This window comes from Poecilia formosa, unplaced genomic scaffold, assembly GCF_000485575.1.
Source record: "Poecilia formosa unplaced genomic scaffold, Poecilia_formosa-5.1.2 Scaffold333, whole genome shotgun sequence".
Lineage (NCBI taxonomy): Eukaryota > Metazoa > Chordata > Actinopteri > Cyprinodontiformes > Poeciliidae > Poecilia > Poecilia formosa.
In genome coordinates this window covers 1-19,369 of record NW_006800272.1, presented here as the reverse complement: position 1 = coordinate 19,369, position 19,369 = coordinate 1, and the positions used below count along the sequence as shown (strand labels likewise).

General features: G+C 41.2%; 1 protein-coding gene across 1 annotated transcript; it reads left to right on the top strand.

The window, feature by feature from the left end:
- The first annotated feature begins 352 nt into the window (after positions 1 to 352).
- LOC103152893 (Na(+)/H(+) exchange regulatory cofactor NHE-RF1-like) lies at positions 353 to 19,239 on the top strand. Its single transcript, XM_007573549.2, has 6 exons — positions 353 to 1,078; positions 12,263 to 12,433; positions 16,245 to 16,398; positions 16,491 to 16,534; positions 18,291 to 18,395; positions 18,478 to 19,239. The coding sequence occupies exons 1-6, from the start codon at positions 629 to 631 to the stop codon at positions 18,637 to 18,639; spliced, it is 1,086 nt and encodes a 361-aa protein (XP_007573611.1). The 5' UTR covers positions 353 to 628; the 3' UTR covers positions 18,640 to 19,239.
- Positions 19,240 to 19,369: the final 130 nt, after the last annotated feature.

Here is a 19,369-nt window from a genome sequence, read left to right as displayed (position 1 = left end):
GTAAAAACATGCAAAAGGCTGCTCTGTAATTGTAGAACAGCCTGGATGTAAGGCTAGAAAATTAATTATTGAGAGAGTCAAAAATGTAAATAAGAACATAGGTTATTTTTTTCAATAACTCATTTAACAGTGCATTTCCTATAAGCTATATATCCACTGTTTGAATGCACATCATTTAAAATCTAAATCTGCCATATACTGTAGGAGAATATTAGCAATATAAGACAAGGACCATTTGTTTTTTTTTTTTTTTTTTGTTTTGTTTTTTTTTGTTAGCTTGTTAGCTCTTATTTTGAAAATGTCCCTGCACGGCCTCCTCTAAATTGTTTAGCTTGATAGAGACACTTCCACGACGGAGCCAACAGAGTCAACGGATTGGAGGTGATCAACACATTGCAACACAAAGCAGAGGGGTGGATCTCAGGAAGTCTATAAAGGAGAAGGCACAACTTTTTTAGCGGCGGAAAAGTTCCCCTCACGCTTTTCTGCGGAAGTTTATCTCGAGTAAAGTCTGCGGGCAACAGGTGTCACTTCTTTCCATATGGTCGTTGCGTGAAAGCTCCCAACTTGTTTTACTTGCGGGTGAAGAAGAGAAACAAAAGAAAAGTTGTCAAATTTAGCAAACAAAATGTCTCATCTTAGACCCAGGCTTTGTGTGCTGGAGAAATCGCCCACTGGGTATGGGTTCCACCTGCACGCAGAGAAGGGCAGAACCGGGCAGTTCATTCGGCTCGTGGAGCCCGACTCCCCTGCCTCCGCGTCCGGGCTGCTCGCGAGAGACCGGCTGATGTTCGTGAACGGGGAGAATGTGGAGGGCGAGAGCCATCAACAGGTGGTGGCGAGGATACGGGCAACCACGGGGGCTCTGGAGCTTATCGTAGTGGACCCCGAAACGGCGGAGCTGCTGAGCAAACACGACCTGCGGTGCCGGAAAGAATACGTGACGGAGGGCATTCCCCTGCCCGGCGGGGACAGCGACTCGGAGCACGAGGACAAGAGAAGCAACGGCACCCCTGTCCCGCGCGAGAATGGGGACACGTCCTCGGTGAGCTCGGGGAGTGTGAGCTCCAGCACGAAGGTACAGCTTAAGAGTATAGAAATATGTTATATTATATTATATTATATTACTGAGCACACTTGCATTTTTAGCTTACGGCAATATTATGTCATCTCACTTTCAAGCTAGGACATAACTCTTTAGCAAAATATTCGCTGAGTAAGGTCTATTTGTAGCTAACATTACTATGACAAATCAGTGATGGGTAAAACTGAATACACCCTTGCTGCTTGATTTTAAGGGTGCTGAACAAATTCTTTAGTAATTGTTCATCAGCAAGCATGGTCACTTCCATGAAACATGGGAGTTTCGACCACTGGCTGGTCTGAAGTAAGCTCAAAGGGTGGAGGAACATCAGGAATAGTTGTTTCTGATCAAACTGGGAAAGTTTATGGATTGAATTCCAAACTAGTTGAAGCCCAGATCAAGAGAACACATATCGGTAATCATGTAAGAAATGTGACTTAAGGTTTGTAAAGTTTTATCTGAATGAAGTACAGGGGTTTTGGAGCGTTTTCGGAACGCAAAGTTTAGACATTTGGCCATAATCCAATGTCCATCTGACATCTAATCCTTTCCAAAAATTTGACCATCCAGGGGAAAATGATTTAAAACACACCCAAGAAAAGTACAAGAAGAAAGTGTTGTTAAAGCATTAAGTATTTTTTCCAGTTTTTGCCATAATTGAAAACTGTTTTTTCCCATGACTGTATTCAGGGACAAAGATGCTCATATTTAAAGCAACCTGTCACCCAGCCTTGTGATTGTCACCTAAAGGTTTTACTGAAACAGATACTGAGCTAGGCAGTCACATCCGGAGCCGGAAAGGACTTACAGAGATGTAACGCCCCTGGGGGAAACATCCTCGGCTTCTTTCTGCTTGTGCTTCTGTTCAACAGAGTCTTTGTTTCCCAAATCTCTGTTATTGCCCCTTGCCTCCTGTCTAGAATTCTTTATCAGGTTTGGCCTGTCTGACGAGATCATTTGTCACACCCCAAGACTGACAGGCGTCTTCAGCATCTGCTTTCCTTTGTCATCTGAATGATTTTTTTATAGAACTGAGTTGAGGTCATTGGGGCAACCCGAGTGCAGTTTCTTTATGTCTAGCTTTTTCTTTTTGTAGCTAGTTCCTTGAGGTTATATGAGGAAGAACGTCAAAAAGGCGAATGCCTTTTTGACGTTCTTCCTCCTTTTGTAAATAGAGCCTTCCTTGAACTCTTGTGTCTTCATATAAATTTGCTTCTGAAGGTTTCTATAGTTGGATATCGAATTATTTTATTTTGGTTAATCTTTGAGAGGGTTAACAACCTTCCACGGTTTTGTTGGCTGTGGAACTTCTTCAGTCAGTGCAAAGTCTGGGCCCCTGGTTTTAAAGGTTATGTAAGAGGTCTGCAGAATAGTCTCATTGTGGAGGCGTTTTGGCCCTACGCAGCTCTCCAAATTGCAAGTTGTTTTTATTCATGAAACAATAGGATAATGGTTATTTTTAGCCTGCCGCTCATTTAATTAGAGCTGATGGCCAAATGAGAGTTTTGTATTGAGCGAGCCAGTAAAATACGTAAAATGTAGAACTGCATATGAAGCAGACAGAAATATGTACGATTGATTTAGATTTTTTTTTTTCAAACGCACAAAATGTACAATTGAAATCTTACTAATGATCTAAACACTAACTTAACCAAGTATCAGGTTCAGAAAACCAATGTGTTGTGTTAGGATTTTATGCCTGCACAATGAATTTAGTAACAACTTCACTAACAGAAGTGACTTCATTTTATAGAAACTGGCAGAAGTGCAAACATGTTATTGCTGTTGGTGTCATGCTATGATAACAACAGCAGTACAATAATAATTTTTTTTACATTGTAAAATGATTTGAAAAGCAGCTATTGCAATCATATTCTACTGATATGAATATTATTTTTTTGCTGTACATATTAACAGCAGCTAATAATAGCAGAAACTGTAGGATTTAGAACTTCATTAGTTCTACGTTCTTGTTTCAAAAAGCATATTCATTGAAGCCATCTCTCTTCTTATAGGTCTGTCGTTCTTTTGCTAATTCATTGATTTTTATTAGTCTGCTGTACTAAAGTGGAGAGATGGGACTGTATTCTGGTGGAAATTGTAGGTCATCTAACCGTAGATTTTCCACTTTAAAACCTTGAAGCCTAAACTATAATGGCAAAACACAAACATGGGACATATTTTTTATAGGTGTTGTACTAGCATTAATAGCCCTACCAATTAAAAGCATAACGTTGGTTGCCAAACAACAAGATGGGTTCTGTCCTTTTCTTTTGAAGTTTGTTTTGATTCTTCACTTTGTTTTTCTGGTTGAAGTGTGAAGACTAAGTTGGCTCAGGGCAACGATGTAGACATTCAGCAAAATTCCTGGCTGTTGGGGAACTTGGCACAGCCAGAGTTTCTGAGTAGTGGTGTGATACTGGCCACTGATCCCAGTGGCAGCCCCCCCATCCCCCCACCACTCTGACTAAACTTGAGTGGGCTGACCGATAATGACGTGAAACTATCCCTGCTTGTAGTTAAACAATAGTCCCTTTAACTTGATGATAAAGTTACAAGTAGCAGAAGGAAAGCAGCTAAGCTTTTCCTTTCTTCAAAAATTAAAAGACCCCAAGACTGATCTTTTTTTTTGTTTTGTTTTGTTTTTATCTCAGAAACTTAGCCGAACCAGGACGTTTCAGTGCGTTTTGCTGCCCATCCTGGGCTCCAAAGACTGACTCCACCGCCACACTGAGAGCTGGCTGTGGGTCACCATAGAGATCCCAAGTGGCAGAAAGAGGCTTTGTCCACAGTGTTTGCCTGTGGAGAAAGGCTTGTGGGCCAGAAAGGAAAAGAGAGAGCACTCTCACGCCTCTGAGAGGAGGCCATGATGACCCTGAAATACATCCACGCCGCCCCAACACACACTGGGAGTGAGACTGGAGTGAACTGGGAGTCGTTTTGTAGAAAGGAGTCTGGTCTTGATTTGCAGATGTGAAACGTCAGTGTCGTTATTGCTGTGGTCATGACACCACTCGTTGAGCTCTCTCCTTCTCCTTGTATCTTATCACGACCTCTGCGGATATTGCAGAATGTAGAAGAAATGCCAGCACATTCCCAGCATCTGATGTTGATTTTATGCCATCTAGATTAAACTTTCGGCAGATTGTCGTAGAACGCGGCTGATAAAGAATGCAAATCTTTATTGCCTCCAGCCATCAAAGTTTGTGCATGCTTCCTTTCTGTTGGCTCTGATCAGCTTGGTTAAAATTAAACCATTTATTTCTTTCCTGCCGTTGCAGCAGAATTCAACTGCATACACTTAGCTTGACGGCTAAGGCGCTTTACACAACAACAGAACGGTGTTTTGGCAAGTGCAGATTCTTAGCCCTTTTGCCCTAAGGGAAATTCCCTGGCTGATCTGTCTGAGGCATACATGTTTTAACATTCTGTGCAGTGTTGAGTGGATTCGGCATGTTTGGCCTGTCCTGTCAGATTCTCTGCCGCTGTCTTCATAGTTTCACATCAATACAAGCGTATCTCTCTTTCTTTCACATGGCAGCGCAAAATGCCTTAGAGGTAATGTCAGTGCTGGTAAATAGACTTGCATAATCTCTCTTGATCATCCACAATCCTGTGGCCTTTTCCTATTTGCTCTTCCGTTCTACTCACACTCCGCAGGTTTAGTAAAGGATTTATGTGTTGGGACTGAGGTAGTTATGAACCAAGGTGGATTTTGTGTATAGGGAACTATTTTGGTGTTGATTTAGCCATATGTTTTGATGGTGAAAGGTCAGACGAGGACAGATTTTCAATTTACTGGTAGAGTCTTTCAGGCTTTTATTGAAAATTGACCAGCTATTTCAAACATCTAAAAGTCCTGTTAAAGTTTAACTAATGCCACATTTATGTCTGTGATGGTAGAACAAAGAAGGCTTTTTTCAGGATTCATTCCCAACAACCGGTTGATGTAAGGCAACATGAGTGGTTCCCAAAGAGGCTGTCACATCGCTACATGTCACCCTTTGCTGCATTGGAGATATATTTTTTATCTCCTGGTGTGTTGAGCCAAGAGAATTGACTGGCGCTTGTCCGACATTCCAAGCCAAGTCTCTGTACATACATGACAACATCAGGACAGGAAACTTTTGTTACATTTTGGTCTGTCGTTTAAAATAAATCTGCTCATTGTGGAAAACATATGTTGTCAGCAAAGACGCATAGATACGCTTTACTCTGTACACGCAAATGGTTACGGAAACAACTCTTGATCTGAATGTTCACAAAGTTGCACTGCCTCCTACAGGTCTGGCATATGTACAACACTTTTTCCAGTGCTATTTGTGTGCAGCGCACTTTCATAAATGCAGTTTTTTTGGGAGGAAACCATCAAGAAACGCTTTTGGAAACATTACCATGTAAAAACTCCATTGTGATATCATATTAAAATCATTGAGTATTAGTTGTACGTAGTCCCAAAAATTCAACCTAAAAAAGTACAGATGTATAGAAATGAATTTAGTTTTATTTATTAATGGAACAGTTATGGGTAATCTGCATCGCAACACACTGAGCTCCCTGAAGATGACTAATTTTGAAAAATGTAGTCCTCAAGCTTCTGCAAAATAAAAAAAACAGAACTACATTAATTAAGAAGCCTTCTACACATTTCTAACTATGGTGTGAATAATTGTGCATGTACAGTTTATCACTTGCTACACTGAGGGACAGTAGGTGTTGGATTGGGCCACAGAGGTCACTGCTGCGAAACCCAAAGCAGAAGTAGCTGCCCGTTCTTGGAGGACAGCTTTTGGAGTGAAGTTCCTGTTAACTTGGAACCATCAGCATTTTTCAATAGCATAACAGAAGGAGACTTGCTGCTAAGTTGGTGTGTATAAGTTCTAATTTTTCCTCCTTTTTGAGATCTTTGAATTTCCACTGGCAAAGACTCAAAGATCAAATCCAACTGCATGTGATTAAAAAACAACTTTGATCCCCACACTCAGCAAAGGCCTTGAGGCATATCTGAACATTCCATATTTTTTTAGCACTTCATAATCTCTCTTATCTTCATCGTCACAGGATGATTGTCTGTCTTGCCAAATGTGAACCAGTCTTAACAGATATGAAAAATCTTAATGCCCCCACTAAGTCGGAGTTGCTGTTTTTCTTGCACATACGGGTTTTAAACACGTGTAGCAACCGATGCTAATCTCGATGATGTTGCATAAGGGAGCAGTTTTCCATCTGATGAGTCTTTATGTGGGCTGCTGTCCAAAATAAACACTATAAAGGTTCTGTTGGCGTCACTCTGCTGTGCTCTCTCAGTGACTCGGTTCATATAGCCGGCGAAGAGATGAAAGACATCCTCTTGACCATCCGAGTAGAGTTTACGATCTTAGTCCGTGTCGATCTATCTCGTTTTAAACACTGTAACTCTTATAGCTCTAACTGAACGTGAGCTGTAAATCCATCAGGATGCAATCAGGAAATTTAGCATGGCAAAAAGGATCATAACTTTATTTGTCGCTGTATTTAGGAACGTGTCTCTGAAGTGTGCTTTTGGATCTAGGCTGAAAATTCAGCGTGACTAAAGTGATTGATGCACCCTTTTGTTCACAAAAAGTGTGTAGGAAAGAATTTGACAATGAAGTGAGCTCCTTTGTCAGTTTGGGCTTTCCACACTATCTGTCACAGAGTCAGGAATGTTCTAGTGTCTTTTGCCGACAAGTCAATAAAACATTCTTATGATAAAGGGTAAGGTTACAAGTATCGGCTGTTTGCCCATTGTACAGCAGGCATTTTGAGTTCGCCAATTCATAAAAAAACAAAATTATTGCCTTGAAATAACAAGAGGTGCAGCAAAAAAGATCTTTCCACTCATATCTGCCTGTATGTATGTCTTACCCCAGGAAGTAATGACATTTTGAGCTGACAGTCAACTTACCACGGTTGAGGCATAAAAAACAGTTTTTGATCACTTTCATACCTTTGCAGTTTTGGTCCTTTCTACCTCCATAATGTGACAAAAGGAGCCACCTCTGTTACAAAATGGGACATCAGGTCCTTATTTATTAAGTATATAGACATATAAGTGATTATGCAACCAAACTCTTTCTTATATGTACAGGAAACACTTTTTTTTTAAGAAAAAGTTTTTCTCTTTGGAGGAAGTTGTTTTTTAGTTGTTGTTTTTTCTTTATTTAGTATAATCATTAGGTTTTCTTAAATAATGGAGATAAATTCTCTTAAAAAAGCCTGATGTTCACATAATGATATTAAGTTTTAACAAGATAAACTAACTTACTTATACTCATCCTCAGTCACATTAACTGCTGATCCCCTTTTGGACTAGTTGACTAAATTATAACAGATGGTGACCCGTAATAAATCCAGAATAAAGTTAATCCACCACCTGCTGGTAGATATTATTTATTGGAGTCATATAACCATTTTTTATTATATTAATGTTGTACGAAACATTGTTCTGGCATCAATTAATTGGTTTCTCATCTGTAAGAAACTTTCTGCTCCATCTGGCACCTATTATAAACAATAAAAACTGCAGCGGTGGCTAGATTAACGCAGCACCTTAGTTTGGTGCTGAAAAGATCAAAAGATTAAGAGGCACTAATGGCCTAACCTGACAGAGCACACTTGCACACTTACACACTCATAACCAGCAGTTTCCTCTGTCAACAGAGTGATGGGGTGGAACTGGTGACGAAACCACTTCCTGTTCATTCAGCTTGTTGATTTATGCTGAAGCTCCTTGGTTTATTCAGTCTTTTCACATTTGTTTTGTTACCTCCAGCAAAGGCATTAGCATTTTAGCATGTGACTGTTTCTGTTCTTGTTATAATAACCATTGCACAAAAAAATGCCACAGATATGAAAACTTAAGGTAAAGACTATGTTAGGTTTTCTCAAAGAGAATCATGTGTAGTGGTTAGTCAGCTGTGCCACAGTCTGTATTACTTATTACAGTCAGCCAATGTAACCTCTTAACATTCCAGGTCTTTTGAGTTGTGACAGTAAGACGGATATTTTTAAAACCAGATTTAGAAGTTCATGCCAACATTAAAAGGAGAGGAAAAGTAATTCCTAAGTAACAATTATGTAGTGAAAGATGGAAAAAATAAATCTGACCCATTATTTTTAGACAACTGACGACTAAAGCCACAATCTGAACATGGCATTCAGTGGCTATGTGGCTGTTCTGCTTAATTCATTGGGCGACTGAGTCATATTTATAGAGTTCTTGCTGTGGTGGCATACTGTGAACTGTAATGCTATCGGGACTTAGCTTAAGCTAATCATTTCAAGACATTGGTGCAAGATGGCTTTTGGAAAGTGTCTTCCAATCTGTGAGAGAGGATGAGCAGAACTATTTCAGACAATCCTCTTATTTTATTTATTTATTAATAAATTAAAAAAAGATCAGCTATGGAAGTTGGACCTTATTATGAAAGGCAAGTTAGAAACACAAGATGTGATGTTTAACCATAACGAGCTGTAAAACCATTAACCTTTGATACCGTGCAAACACGGAGAACGTTTACAGCGGTCGTTGGCTGCTTCTTTTACTACGACACCGAAGCGAGAAGGATCCTGCCTTAACGAGGCTCGATGTTTATTGAAAACATCAATGAAGATGTTGTCTTTGTTCTGTGGATTGTAATAGTTCTCACTTTTGAGGAAAAATTATAGAAATATGTTCCAGGTTTTGTTGCAGAAGGCTGTTATCTCAAATACAGAAATTTAAAAATGTGTTTTTATTTGACTTAATTCATTGGGTATCATTGGATACCCAAGTTCAGTCCTGGAGATCTACCATCCTGCAACTTTTACATGCATCCCTACTCCAGCACACCTGAACCAGAAGGCTAAATTCCCTCATCTGCAGTCATAAGTCGCAGGATGGTAGTTGTTGAGGACAGGACTTAGACGCCCCTGCTGTAAAGATTTTGGTCTGACAGTATCTAACTGAAATCAATTGGATTACTTATTGCTGTTCATCTTTGATAATAGTACATTTTAAGTGCTTAAATGGAAAGTTGACCAAATTTAATATCATGAGATTGCCGTAAAATTGACAGAATAATTCCACTGAAACCCTATGAAGCAAATTATTCCAATGTCTATTGACTAACCGATTCGATGTTGAAAATGGAGCCTTAGTTGCTTTAGCAACAAACAGTCTTGGACTTTAACCCTGAGTGGTGCTGTATTTCAGTACAAACCTTCACAACATTGCTACGTGTAGGCGGCTCTGCTGATATTGTGGTTTTCCTGTTCACCATTTGTATGACCAGATCTCAAATTGCAGCACCATGTAGCTCCAAGAACCTTGCGATTATAATAAAAGAGCGTATTCACTGCATGTTTATTCTTCAGTTGAATTGCTAAAAAAAAAAGGATTCTGCTGTCAGCTTTCACAAAGTTACTCTTTTCACCAAGTAACTTGGTCATGAAGACTTCTAATATAGCACGCAGGAAGTACTGCAGTGAGCCGTGTTGAAGTGCAGTCAGATTGGCACATTTAGTAACCTGTTCGAAGGAGTTGTTGAAAACCAGATGATCAGAACATGGTGTATGTTCGCAGGGGAGACTGTCTTATGGATCTTGAAGTTAAATTTCACTCAAAATAACAGGCTTTATCTTGATCATACAACACTTTGAGGAGAGTATACCTATAAATGGTGCCTGTGGCATAAAGAAGGAGTTGGAGATGCTATAAAACACATCCTCTGTCCTCCATGATGTTTCTTTTGCATATGGAAATGTATTGGTGGAGATGTTGCCAGATAGTCCTGGTCTCCTCCTGAGCCACAGCTCCCCTGGTGAGAAGTAAGTGGATGATCATCTGCCAGCTGAACTTGGATGACATACTCATCAGCAACTAGAAAGTGTTTATTGCTGATCTGTCTGAGCCCTGATGTCTGCAAGGCTTACTTATACAGAGAAGAAATCTCATTACCAGCTGGGGGACTGAAGATTTAAGTGGATTTAAAAAGTTGTCAACACTCTATGCGAGCACCACTTCATGCGCAGTGACTGTGGGCGGAACGATTTCAGTTTTTGTAATTGGCTTATTGTTTAGCAAAGGAATGGCTAATAGAAAAATCTTACATTTGATTCTCTCCTTCATTCCATCATGCAGTCAAGATAGACTGACAATCATTCACACAGTCAGTGCTTCTATAAAGATAAATGAGTCGATGCACGACATTGGGTTATTAAGAAAGAGACAAGACCAAAACCTTTAATTACACTAGAATATTCAAGTCTAGATTGGACTGGTCCATAAATTTAGGTTTCGGTCTTGAATATTTTAAATGTTGCAATAGAAATCATTAAACACAATTCTGACTGCAAATAGGTCTTCAGTTTAGTTTTCTAGTTTTAGTTTATGACTTGCGAACTATAAAGCGGGTAGCAGCTTCAGCATCGTTAGCAGTAGTTACTCATTAGCCAGTCACTGTACATTTTTTACTTTTATTTTTAAATTATTAGATGTTCTGCAACACAGCTGAGATCTACAGGTTAGCCTAGAATGCATGTTTTTTGACTGTAAAGAAAATGGGAGTACTCAAAGAATAACCCATGCATGCAACAACATGCAAACTCCACTCAGAAAAATCCCAGCTGAGATTTGACCCAGCAGACATCTAACCTGTGAGGCAACAGTTGCTAACCACAGGAGCCACCGTGCAACCTCAACGATATCCTCTGCTTAAATATGCATTTTCTGCTTGTTTTTTTTCTTACAAGCACCAAGAATAAACTTCTAGTATGAATTTGTTTTTAAAATAATAATAATAATAATCTAGTAATTTTCATTTTGGTATGTAGAACAAATTGCCATTTTTTTCTTGCTTACAACAGATAACCTTTGATGTCAAAATGTCTACTTCCACCCATCCACTAACGAGTGACACCAAGATGGCGTCGTTCACTTCACGTGTCTGTGATCACATTATGCCTGATTAACCCATGTTCGGAGGAACATACGTGTGGGATGAAATAATCTTGGCATGCACGGTAATAATTACCTCGTCACGCAATTCTTATCTCTGCAAAGAACTTTGTCAACCTTGTCATAAAAGCGTAATTTTAACCAAAGTCTCAGCTGTCGCCACACCCTCAGGTTCTCCCGAGATCACCCAGTGACTCAGTCCACATGTTCCAGCAATCATCAGCCAACGTTTCTCTTGCATAAACCTGTGGATCAATACATAATCCTTGTTATGAGCCACCCGGAGGGGGAATTTAACCTGAGGCTATGCTGAGGTTGCAGTGGTTGATCTTAAATGGTCAGTTGAGAGGGAATCATTTACAGATGGGTGCAGATAGCCGATGGTTGCATCGATAGTGACAGGTTTATCAAGTACAAGAAGAAGGTGTGGACCCTTTTTCTTTTTCCAATCATTATGGTCAAGTGTTCCCAGTACATATGGTGATCATAAAACAATTAGTGTAAATAGAAGTTAATAATAAATCATGCCAGGTACTTAATTAGTAGCTGGAGTTGCACCGGCTTGTTGTTCTTGTTGGGCTTGTTCAATCTATTTTGAACTAGACTTAGTGTTTATAAGGCTGCTCCTGTTCAAGTGAACGTTTTGTAATAGATTTACTCATTAACAGAGACTTAAAAGTGGCTGTTTGACCACAAGACGGATTCAATCAACAAAGTGTCAAAATTTGAATTTTAGGTTCACAGACATTGCTGTTTCAGGCTAAAGGTCCCGATTGGAAGAAAATGATTAGTTAGGTTGGTGGTCACTCACCCTTGGGGCCAATTATTTTTTGGTGTGGAGTGCTGTAGATGGCGTATAAAATGTTTTGCTTTGGCAATCTACAAAAAGTAACAAAAAAAACATTACCTCCTGGATGAGATTTATAATTGCCTTTAGCTAAGTTATTCATGCACCAGACTGTGAAAACTGAATCAGATTGGATAGGAAGAACACAATTGTGAGATATGTAATTATGTATGGAACAGGTTTGAGTTTGCGTGCTGCTCCACCCCAATGTCAGGATGAATCTTTCCAGGAAAATGGTGACACTGCCTTTTGATTTTTCAGAAGGAAACAAGGTCTTCTGCTGGCAACCGTCAGAAAACAGTTTGTGAAAAAAGCCTTGATGTTTAAAGAAACCGTTTTGCGGTGCTGACCTCTGATGTGTGTATGTTTGCAGGTTGAGAGGGACGGGCCACGGCCTCGCCTCTGCCACATGAAGAAGGGCTCCGGCGGCTACGGCTTCAACCTGCACAGTGAGAAGAACAAGCCAGGCCAGTTCATCCGAGCCGTGGACGATGACTCCCCAGCACAGAGAGCCGGCCTCCGACCGCAGGACAAGATCATCCAGGTCCGCCTCGCGCTCGTCATTCGGGGGTTTTACCGTGTTTGTGCTGCATGTGTGTCAGCTGTAATCCTATTATTACATCAGTGGAGAAATGGGAAATCCCACTTTAAGCAGATGGAGCGTGTGTGAAACACTTACTGCGTATCTCTGGACTACATTACGGACCGCTTTCACATAATCAGCCAGAGATGGATTTTAACCTCACGACCCTGCATCCAAGATTCATGTGCTAATAGTGAGGAATGTGCTGATTATTGTGTACAGGCTGGGAGTTTATTGCCAGCAGAATGTTCTGTACCACCTGCTGATGTTCACAGTCCGTGTGGGAGCTGGTGAGACTGAAAGATGTCCTGCACATATTCCCACCTCCGACCTCACTCCCACCAGAATTCCTCTCGCCCTTATCTCTCTGGGTACTTGATTCATCTTAGCTATGGGAGTGTGTTTTTTTGCACCACTCTCCATAATCACAGCACCACCGCCCAGCACTCTCCATCAGCGTTGCCCTTCCTCTTGCGTCAGTCCTTGGTGAAAGTATTGGCTCATCCGTCTCTCACACACATTATGAACTTGAGTCATATCCCATTCTTAGTAAATAGTTTATTTGCGATGTTGGTTCGCCTTTTTTTCCCAACTTTTACAGCTTCAGCTCTTCTGGAAAGACCTTCTACAAGGTTGAGGCGAACAGTTGCTGATCAGATTCATGTCAAAGGTGTTCTTTTGGGTTGAGGTCAAGACTATGGAGGCCAGTCAAGTTGTACCGCACCCAAACTTGCTCATTCACGTCTTTGGACTTACAGACAAGAAGGAGCCATCTCTAAATTGAGAGCCATCCTCCCACTGAGTTGGGAGGATGGCAATTTAAAAATAAATCTCTTGGTATGCTGAAGCATTAAACGTTCTTTTCAATGGTAGCAGAAGATTGGATCCAACTTCTGAAAAACAGACCCTCACCATAATCCCACCTACATACAACTTAACATGTAAAACTGTTTAATCAGGCAAGCAGCGTTCGACTGGTTACCTGACACACACGACTCATCACTTTACCTCTCTAGAATCTAGTGGCAGCACACTTTATACCATTGTATTTGATGCTTTGTTCTCTACATGGTGATAATCTGGTTGGTGATGGGAATCCATCTCATGAATATTTCTGCTCACTGCTCTTAAGATAATCTTTAGGTTTGGAAGTCTGTAGATATTGACTGTTCACTGCGCAGCTAAACATCTGCTGACCCCACCCTGTGATTTCTATATGGCTTTCCACCTTACAGCTCAGTTTCTGTCTTTCCCAATCACTTCCACTTTATGACCCCTCTAACAACTGAAGAGAAAATTTCTCAACTGGACTTATCACACAGTTGACATCTTAACAGCCTACCCAGCTGTTAATTCATTAAAGTCCATAGGGTCACCCATTCTTGTTTTCACCAATGATTGTTGGAGCATTTTGCATGCCTTGGTGCTTAACTTCATACAACTGTGGCCATGTGAGTGGTTGGGAAATCTGAGTTTGGTGATCTGAAGAGGTGGCCCAGTACTTTTTGCAAGACTAAAAGTATCTGGGTTTTAACTAAACCCAGATAACTCATCTGCATTCATTCAAAATCTTTGTTAGCCAATGGATTCATTTAAAAATATCCAACTCCAAATGGTTCAACAATTTCCAAATTCTACTAGTTAAAGTTTTAGTGAATGCAACTCACTAAAACTTTTGGTTTAGGTTGTTGAGAACTCTTTTCTTGACACGTTTACTTGCTTTGTGAATCACCCTTTAACACACTAGAGTTCTTTACATGGATTAGTAAAACAAACTCCTCTAACTAATGTTTTGGATATTGGTTACAGAGTAATCTCGCTGTTATGTTAGCGTTCAGACGGGATACAGCGTGGACTTTATCTGGTACAAAGTGCAGGCGTTTATTGAGCCAAGCGGTTAAATGTGTAGTGGAGCACACGTTGCATGATGTTCCTGCTTTCTCCCCCAAATGCTGTCTTCAGCTGTACTGCAGATACCCGTGGTGCCGATGTCTTCAAACCAGTCACTGTTGACGGTTGAGCAAGCTCTGCTCTTGATGTCCAAGCAGAGACCAACCGCGATGCGATTTTGTGCAACAAACCTTCTGTATTTTATTGCCGTGTCTTTTTATGACTTTGTTACACCATTTATCTCTTCATTTGGATGTTATATTTATTTACTGCCCCTGTTGCGCATTTCCCAACATGTTAAACATTGACCAAATGCCAAACACAACCCAGTATCAAGGCCTTTGCAGATACTGAGTCGCTTGTCACCTTGATCTGTCGGTTTCAGGGACACATCCTTTCCATTTAACACTCTTTTTTTTAATTATTTTCACTATTGTTAACAAACGTTGTGTTACGCTATAAATTTTGCATCTCCACTACCAGTTTAAGAACTGATATCGAAATCTCTTGTTTTTGTTTTTGCACTCGTGTTAGTTGAGGCTCCAAGCTAAGCTTAGCTGAAATTCCCCAGAAGTATCCAGTTGATTACATTTATACGATAAATATTCTCAGACATGCGAGCTTGTAAAATGGTATCTAAGCAATTCCAGATAATTACATCAAGTTTCGACTTTGAAACGCAACTAACGGATTATTGCTGAGTCAGTAGTGAAAGTCAGATCACATCCAGTCAATTACAGCAATCTTGCCGTCAGTGAGTTCGTCCAGAAAAGAGCTGAACGCCTAATTGTTCTGTAGCAACTAGGTGATGCATAAATGGCGAGTAGTAGGAGAAAGTGACAGGGTGAGGAAAGCGGTCAGTACTACAGAGAGCCATTCTAACTAATTTGTATCTTTTTCTATTAAAATTCAGTCTTGAAAATTAAAGAGACTGTCTGCCTGCTAGAGAAAAACTGTGAGCCTGATAACTGAATGATTTGCCTCCCATTCTACCTTCATTGACTCTAGAAACCAGCAGTAAAACCTTAAATCCTGAGAAACTTTTTAACTTCCCTGTTGCAGCGGTTTTGCTGCAGCTTTTTTGTCCGTCTGTGTCGCCTGTGCACGCCAGCGCGACACGTTCAGGCATGTCGCTCAAGTCGAAAACGGGCTTAGATCAGCAAAAGCGACTGACGGCAAAGTAGTTAAACTAGAAGTGTTGTATTTTTGGCATCAGGTAGATATTACAGCGTCTGCGTTTGGGAGTTTAAGTACAAGTGTAGGAATGTAAACAGGGAAAGTGTGTGTGTGTCGTGTCCTGGGCAGCATCTTCACACACTGAGACGCAATTGGAAGGTTGCCATAAGATGGAAGACAAAGTGAATGAGGGGAGAAATGAAAATTAAAAATCTAAACGAAATCTTGATGTCCTGTTACACTTTCCAATGGATTCAAGGTACAGAAGGCCTTACACTATACTTTTAACTGTACACCCAACATGCTTCATGTTTTTTAAATGGAAATATAACACCACTTTCAGCTTGAAATCAGCAAAAAGTTAATCTGTTGTAGCTTTCTTTCTTTTATATCTGACCTACTGTGAAAGAGGGGAAGATGTTCCTAAACTCGAGCATCGTGATCCACGTGTGAAGATTTCTTTTCTTTGTTGCTTGTGAAGACCTGGCTCACCTCCATTTAATTGTCCTGATTTGGAGATCAGGACATTAAAGTTTCTGATCCATGGTCAGAAATTTCCCCAGATCCACTAACACTCTCTCGGGTCAGGATTTGGTCCAGGACTTGAGATCCAGCGATACAGCTAGAACGGTTGACCAAAAATCTTTAGCGACTTTGCCGCTAATTTTAGCTAACGGTCCCGTGTGTTTCTTCTCCCCCACATCAGGTCAACGGCGTGTCTGTGATCGGCTTGCCGCACACGGATGTGGTGGCAGCCATCAAAGCCAACGGAGATGAGACCACCCTGCTGGTGGTGGACGCCGAGGCCGAGGAGTTCTTCAAGAAATGCAACGTCCAGCCCGGCGAGGAGCACGTCACCGGTAAGACCAGCCCACGCCCTGTGCGGTGTCCTGAGGGCGAGCATGGAGCTAGAGGTGACTAACGGAAAATTTTATGACCTCTGTCTCCACAGGACCGCTTCCTGAGCCGGTGTCAGAGAGAGGATCAGATGAGGAGGTAAAGGAAACACAGAGTGGGGAAACAAAAGTGTTTGTTTCTTAAGTTTTTTTCTCAGTCTGACTTTTCCTTGAACCATTCAGCGGTAATCTTGCAAAAGATATTTGTTCAGGCGATCCTTGTGTGATCTAAAATTGTTTTGATTATCTGAAACATTTAAATCACGTGTCAAGCTTACGCCTCCCCAACCCCAATTTTTATGTGTACAGAGCCAAATTACTTCAGTATTAAATATTTAATTTTTAGAAGCACTCATAGAATCCAGAGAAAGTTATAATATTTCTGTTATTAGTTACTTTTATTCCTACGTTTTAGGGCTGCAACTAAATTATTTCAGCAATCAATTCGATCTGATGATTAATCGATTAATCGGATTAAAAAATTGGCACCTTCTGCAGATTTTTTTTTACTAGATTAGTACAAAATTCAACATGTATATATTTTTTGTGCAGTTTTGGCAGAGTTACTGCTCTGACTTTGTTATTTCAGCAGATTGCATTGTTTCCCCCAGTCAACGATTAATCGATTACTATATTAATCACAATTAGTCCAATTAATCGTTCTGCCCTAATACGTTCCTTTGAGCACGTTCATAATCTTGATGTGGCCAGAAATTAAAACGAGTTTGATACCCGATTTTAAAAAAAAGAAAGAAAAAAAAACAGAAAAAAAACACGCACACACAACCAAAGGTCTTTAAGGGGGTAAATACTTTCTCCCAGACGGCTTTGTGGACATTCCTACAGATAGTGGGCTAGGAAGAGCCACCTGACCCCCGGTGATGATCCTGGGAGCAGATTAGATGTCCTGGCCAGCGTTCCCATCAGTGTGAAGGGTCGGCGTGTGTTAGAGGATGGAGGCAGTGTGGAAGTTTCTCACGTCCCCACTCACACAATCGACACAGGAGCAGCTGATTGGCTTCTCTGCTGACACCGTAGATGACCTCTCACCATGGCAACAGCAGCTCACCACTCTATGCCCCCCTCACCCCACCTCAGCTCTCTCCGTGTCCTGGAGGATCATGGGATTGTGCCGGCTTTAACTTGAGGATTATGCTAATGGGGGCAACTAGCAGAGGCCGCTCACAACTCTCTCACATGCAGCAAAACAATCCCTCATTCAGCAGCAGCCCCGTTACATAACGCAGCCATGCAGTTACCTTTGACCTCTCCTGCCAAACACAAGTTTTTTTCACCATACGACTCGCATATGCTTACATCTGCAGAGGCCTGGAGCTGAGCTCTGTGTGCACGGATACTTTTGGCGTTGCCGCTGTGTTGTGCAGCAAACAGCGGTGTTTGACCATCAACAGGAACTCCGGGTTATTTATAGGAGAGCAGCTGCGTCCAACTTGGAAGTTCTGGTTCAGGTTCTGCAGGGCAGCACAGGAGCAGCATATGTGCTTTAATTAGTTAGTCATGAGAAGGTGATTAAAGCTGGGGGGTTTAGAGGTTTTGTAGATCTTTACTGCCCCCTGCTGGACAACAGCGATCAACAGGTGGTGCTCATCACAAACGCACGTGGGGAAATTATGATTCCTGAACAGCCAGACTATTTAATTCAGTTTATTTACCTACAGCTTTACAGCAACTTTCATCTCTTTACACTTACGAGGACAATCGGTTCCAATTAATTTCCAGCGAAAGTTTTAAGCATGAAAACTTTCAAATATGAACTAGCCTAGCCGCTTAGCTCCTGCATGCCGTTGAGGCTTCTTTAGATTTCGCCGATTCAAATGTAATCTTGCGTTTGACAGGTTTCCTCCCAGTTGAAGTCCAAACTGTCTGTGAGCTCCCAGGCTTCCAGTGCTTCGTCCAACGCCTCCCAGCCAGCAGCAGATCGCAGCCCATCCCCGCCACAGGTAGGATTCGCCGGAAACCTGCGAAGTATATTACCGCAGCTCCGCACCAGAGCGAGCGCTCAGTTTAAATTCCTGTGCGCAGAGCGAGAGGACCCCGGAGCCCGAGCCGTCCCCGTCAGGTGACGCCATAGGCCTGAGCTTGTCCCTGGCCCAGGCCAAAGAACGAGCCCATCAGAAGCGAGCCGCGAAGAAAGCCCCGCCAATGGACTGGAGCAAGAGGAACGAACTGTTCAGCAACTTATAAACTCCACGGGAGGGCTCTCTGCTGCCCTCCGGTGGAGAATCTAGAGACAATCAGCCTCTCGTTCTGCGCGCATCTGACGGTCGCAACCCATCTTAAACCCACGTTTTAACAGTATTATGTCATGATTTTATTGTTTTAATTTAGAGATTTGCCACTTTTGTTTCTTTCTTTCGGTGTTTTAATGACGGTCGGAGAGCCAGCATCTCACGCAGAAATGAATGTATATATTTTATGAAGAGTAGAAGTAGTCGCTTTCGGTTTCTCATGACGAGAGCGAGGGAAATACAATTCAAAATCTTAAGTGGGTGAATCAACATACATTTCCTTCCAGCCAGTAACTGCTGGGACCTTCATGTTTTAATGTTCTGATGTCTTGATTGTTTTTGTTGTCTGTGTACATACATGAATGATGGGATTAAAAGGATGTTTTGGCCGAACTGTTGAGGTAAAAGTCTGAGATGTCCCTGCTTATTCTGTTGATTCTGATGAAATCGGTTCCATTTTTAAAGCTGCACCTGCTGGTCCGATTAAAAAAACAAAACAATGTATGTTCTGTGCTGTAAAATGTAATGATAAACAAAATATAGCATTTGGATCAAACAGTTGAGTCTGTGTTGTGATGTCCATTAGTGATCCCAGAGTCAGTGGGTTCCTTGTGTTTCACAGCAGAAATTTCCAGGATGACTGTAAAATCTAATTGGTTTTAGAAAACCAGAGATTAAACACTTAC

What these genes read in the sequence shown, in the direction of transcription:
- LOC103152893 (XM_007573549.2), top strand. Translation starts at nt 629, where the DNA reads ATGTCTCATCTTAGACCCAGGCTTTGTGTGCTGGAGAAATCGCCCACT. An exon ending in CGCAGGACAAGATCATCCAG is followed by an intron (nt 12,434 to 16,244) that starts GTCCGCCTCGCG and finishes CCCCCACATCAG; the next exon opens with GTCAACGGCGTGTCTGTGAT. An exon ending in CGGCGAGGAGCACGTCACCG is followed by an intron (nt 16,399 to 16,490) that starts GTAAGACCAGCC and finishes CTGTCTCCACAG; the next exon opens with GACCGCTTCCTGAGCCGGTG.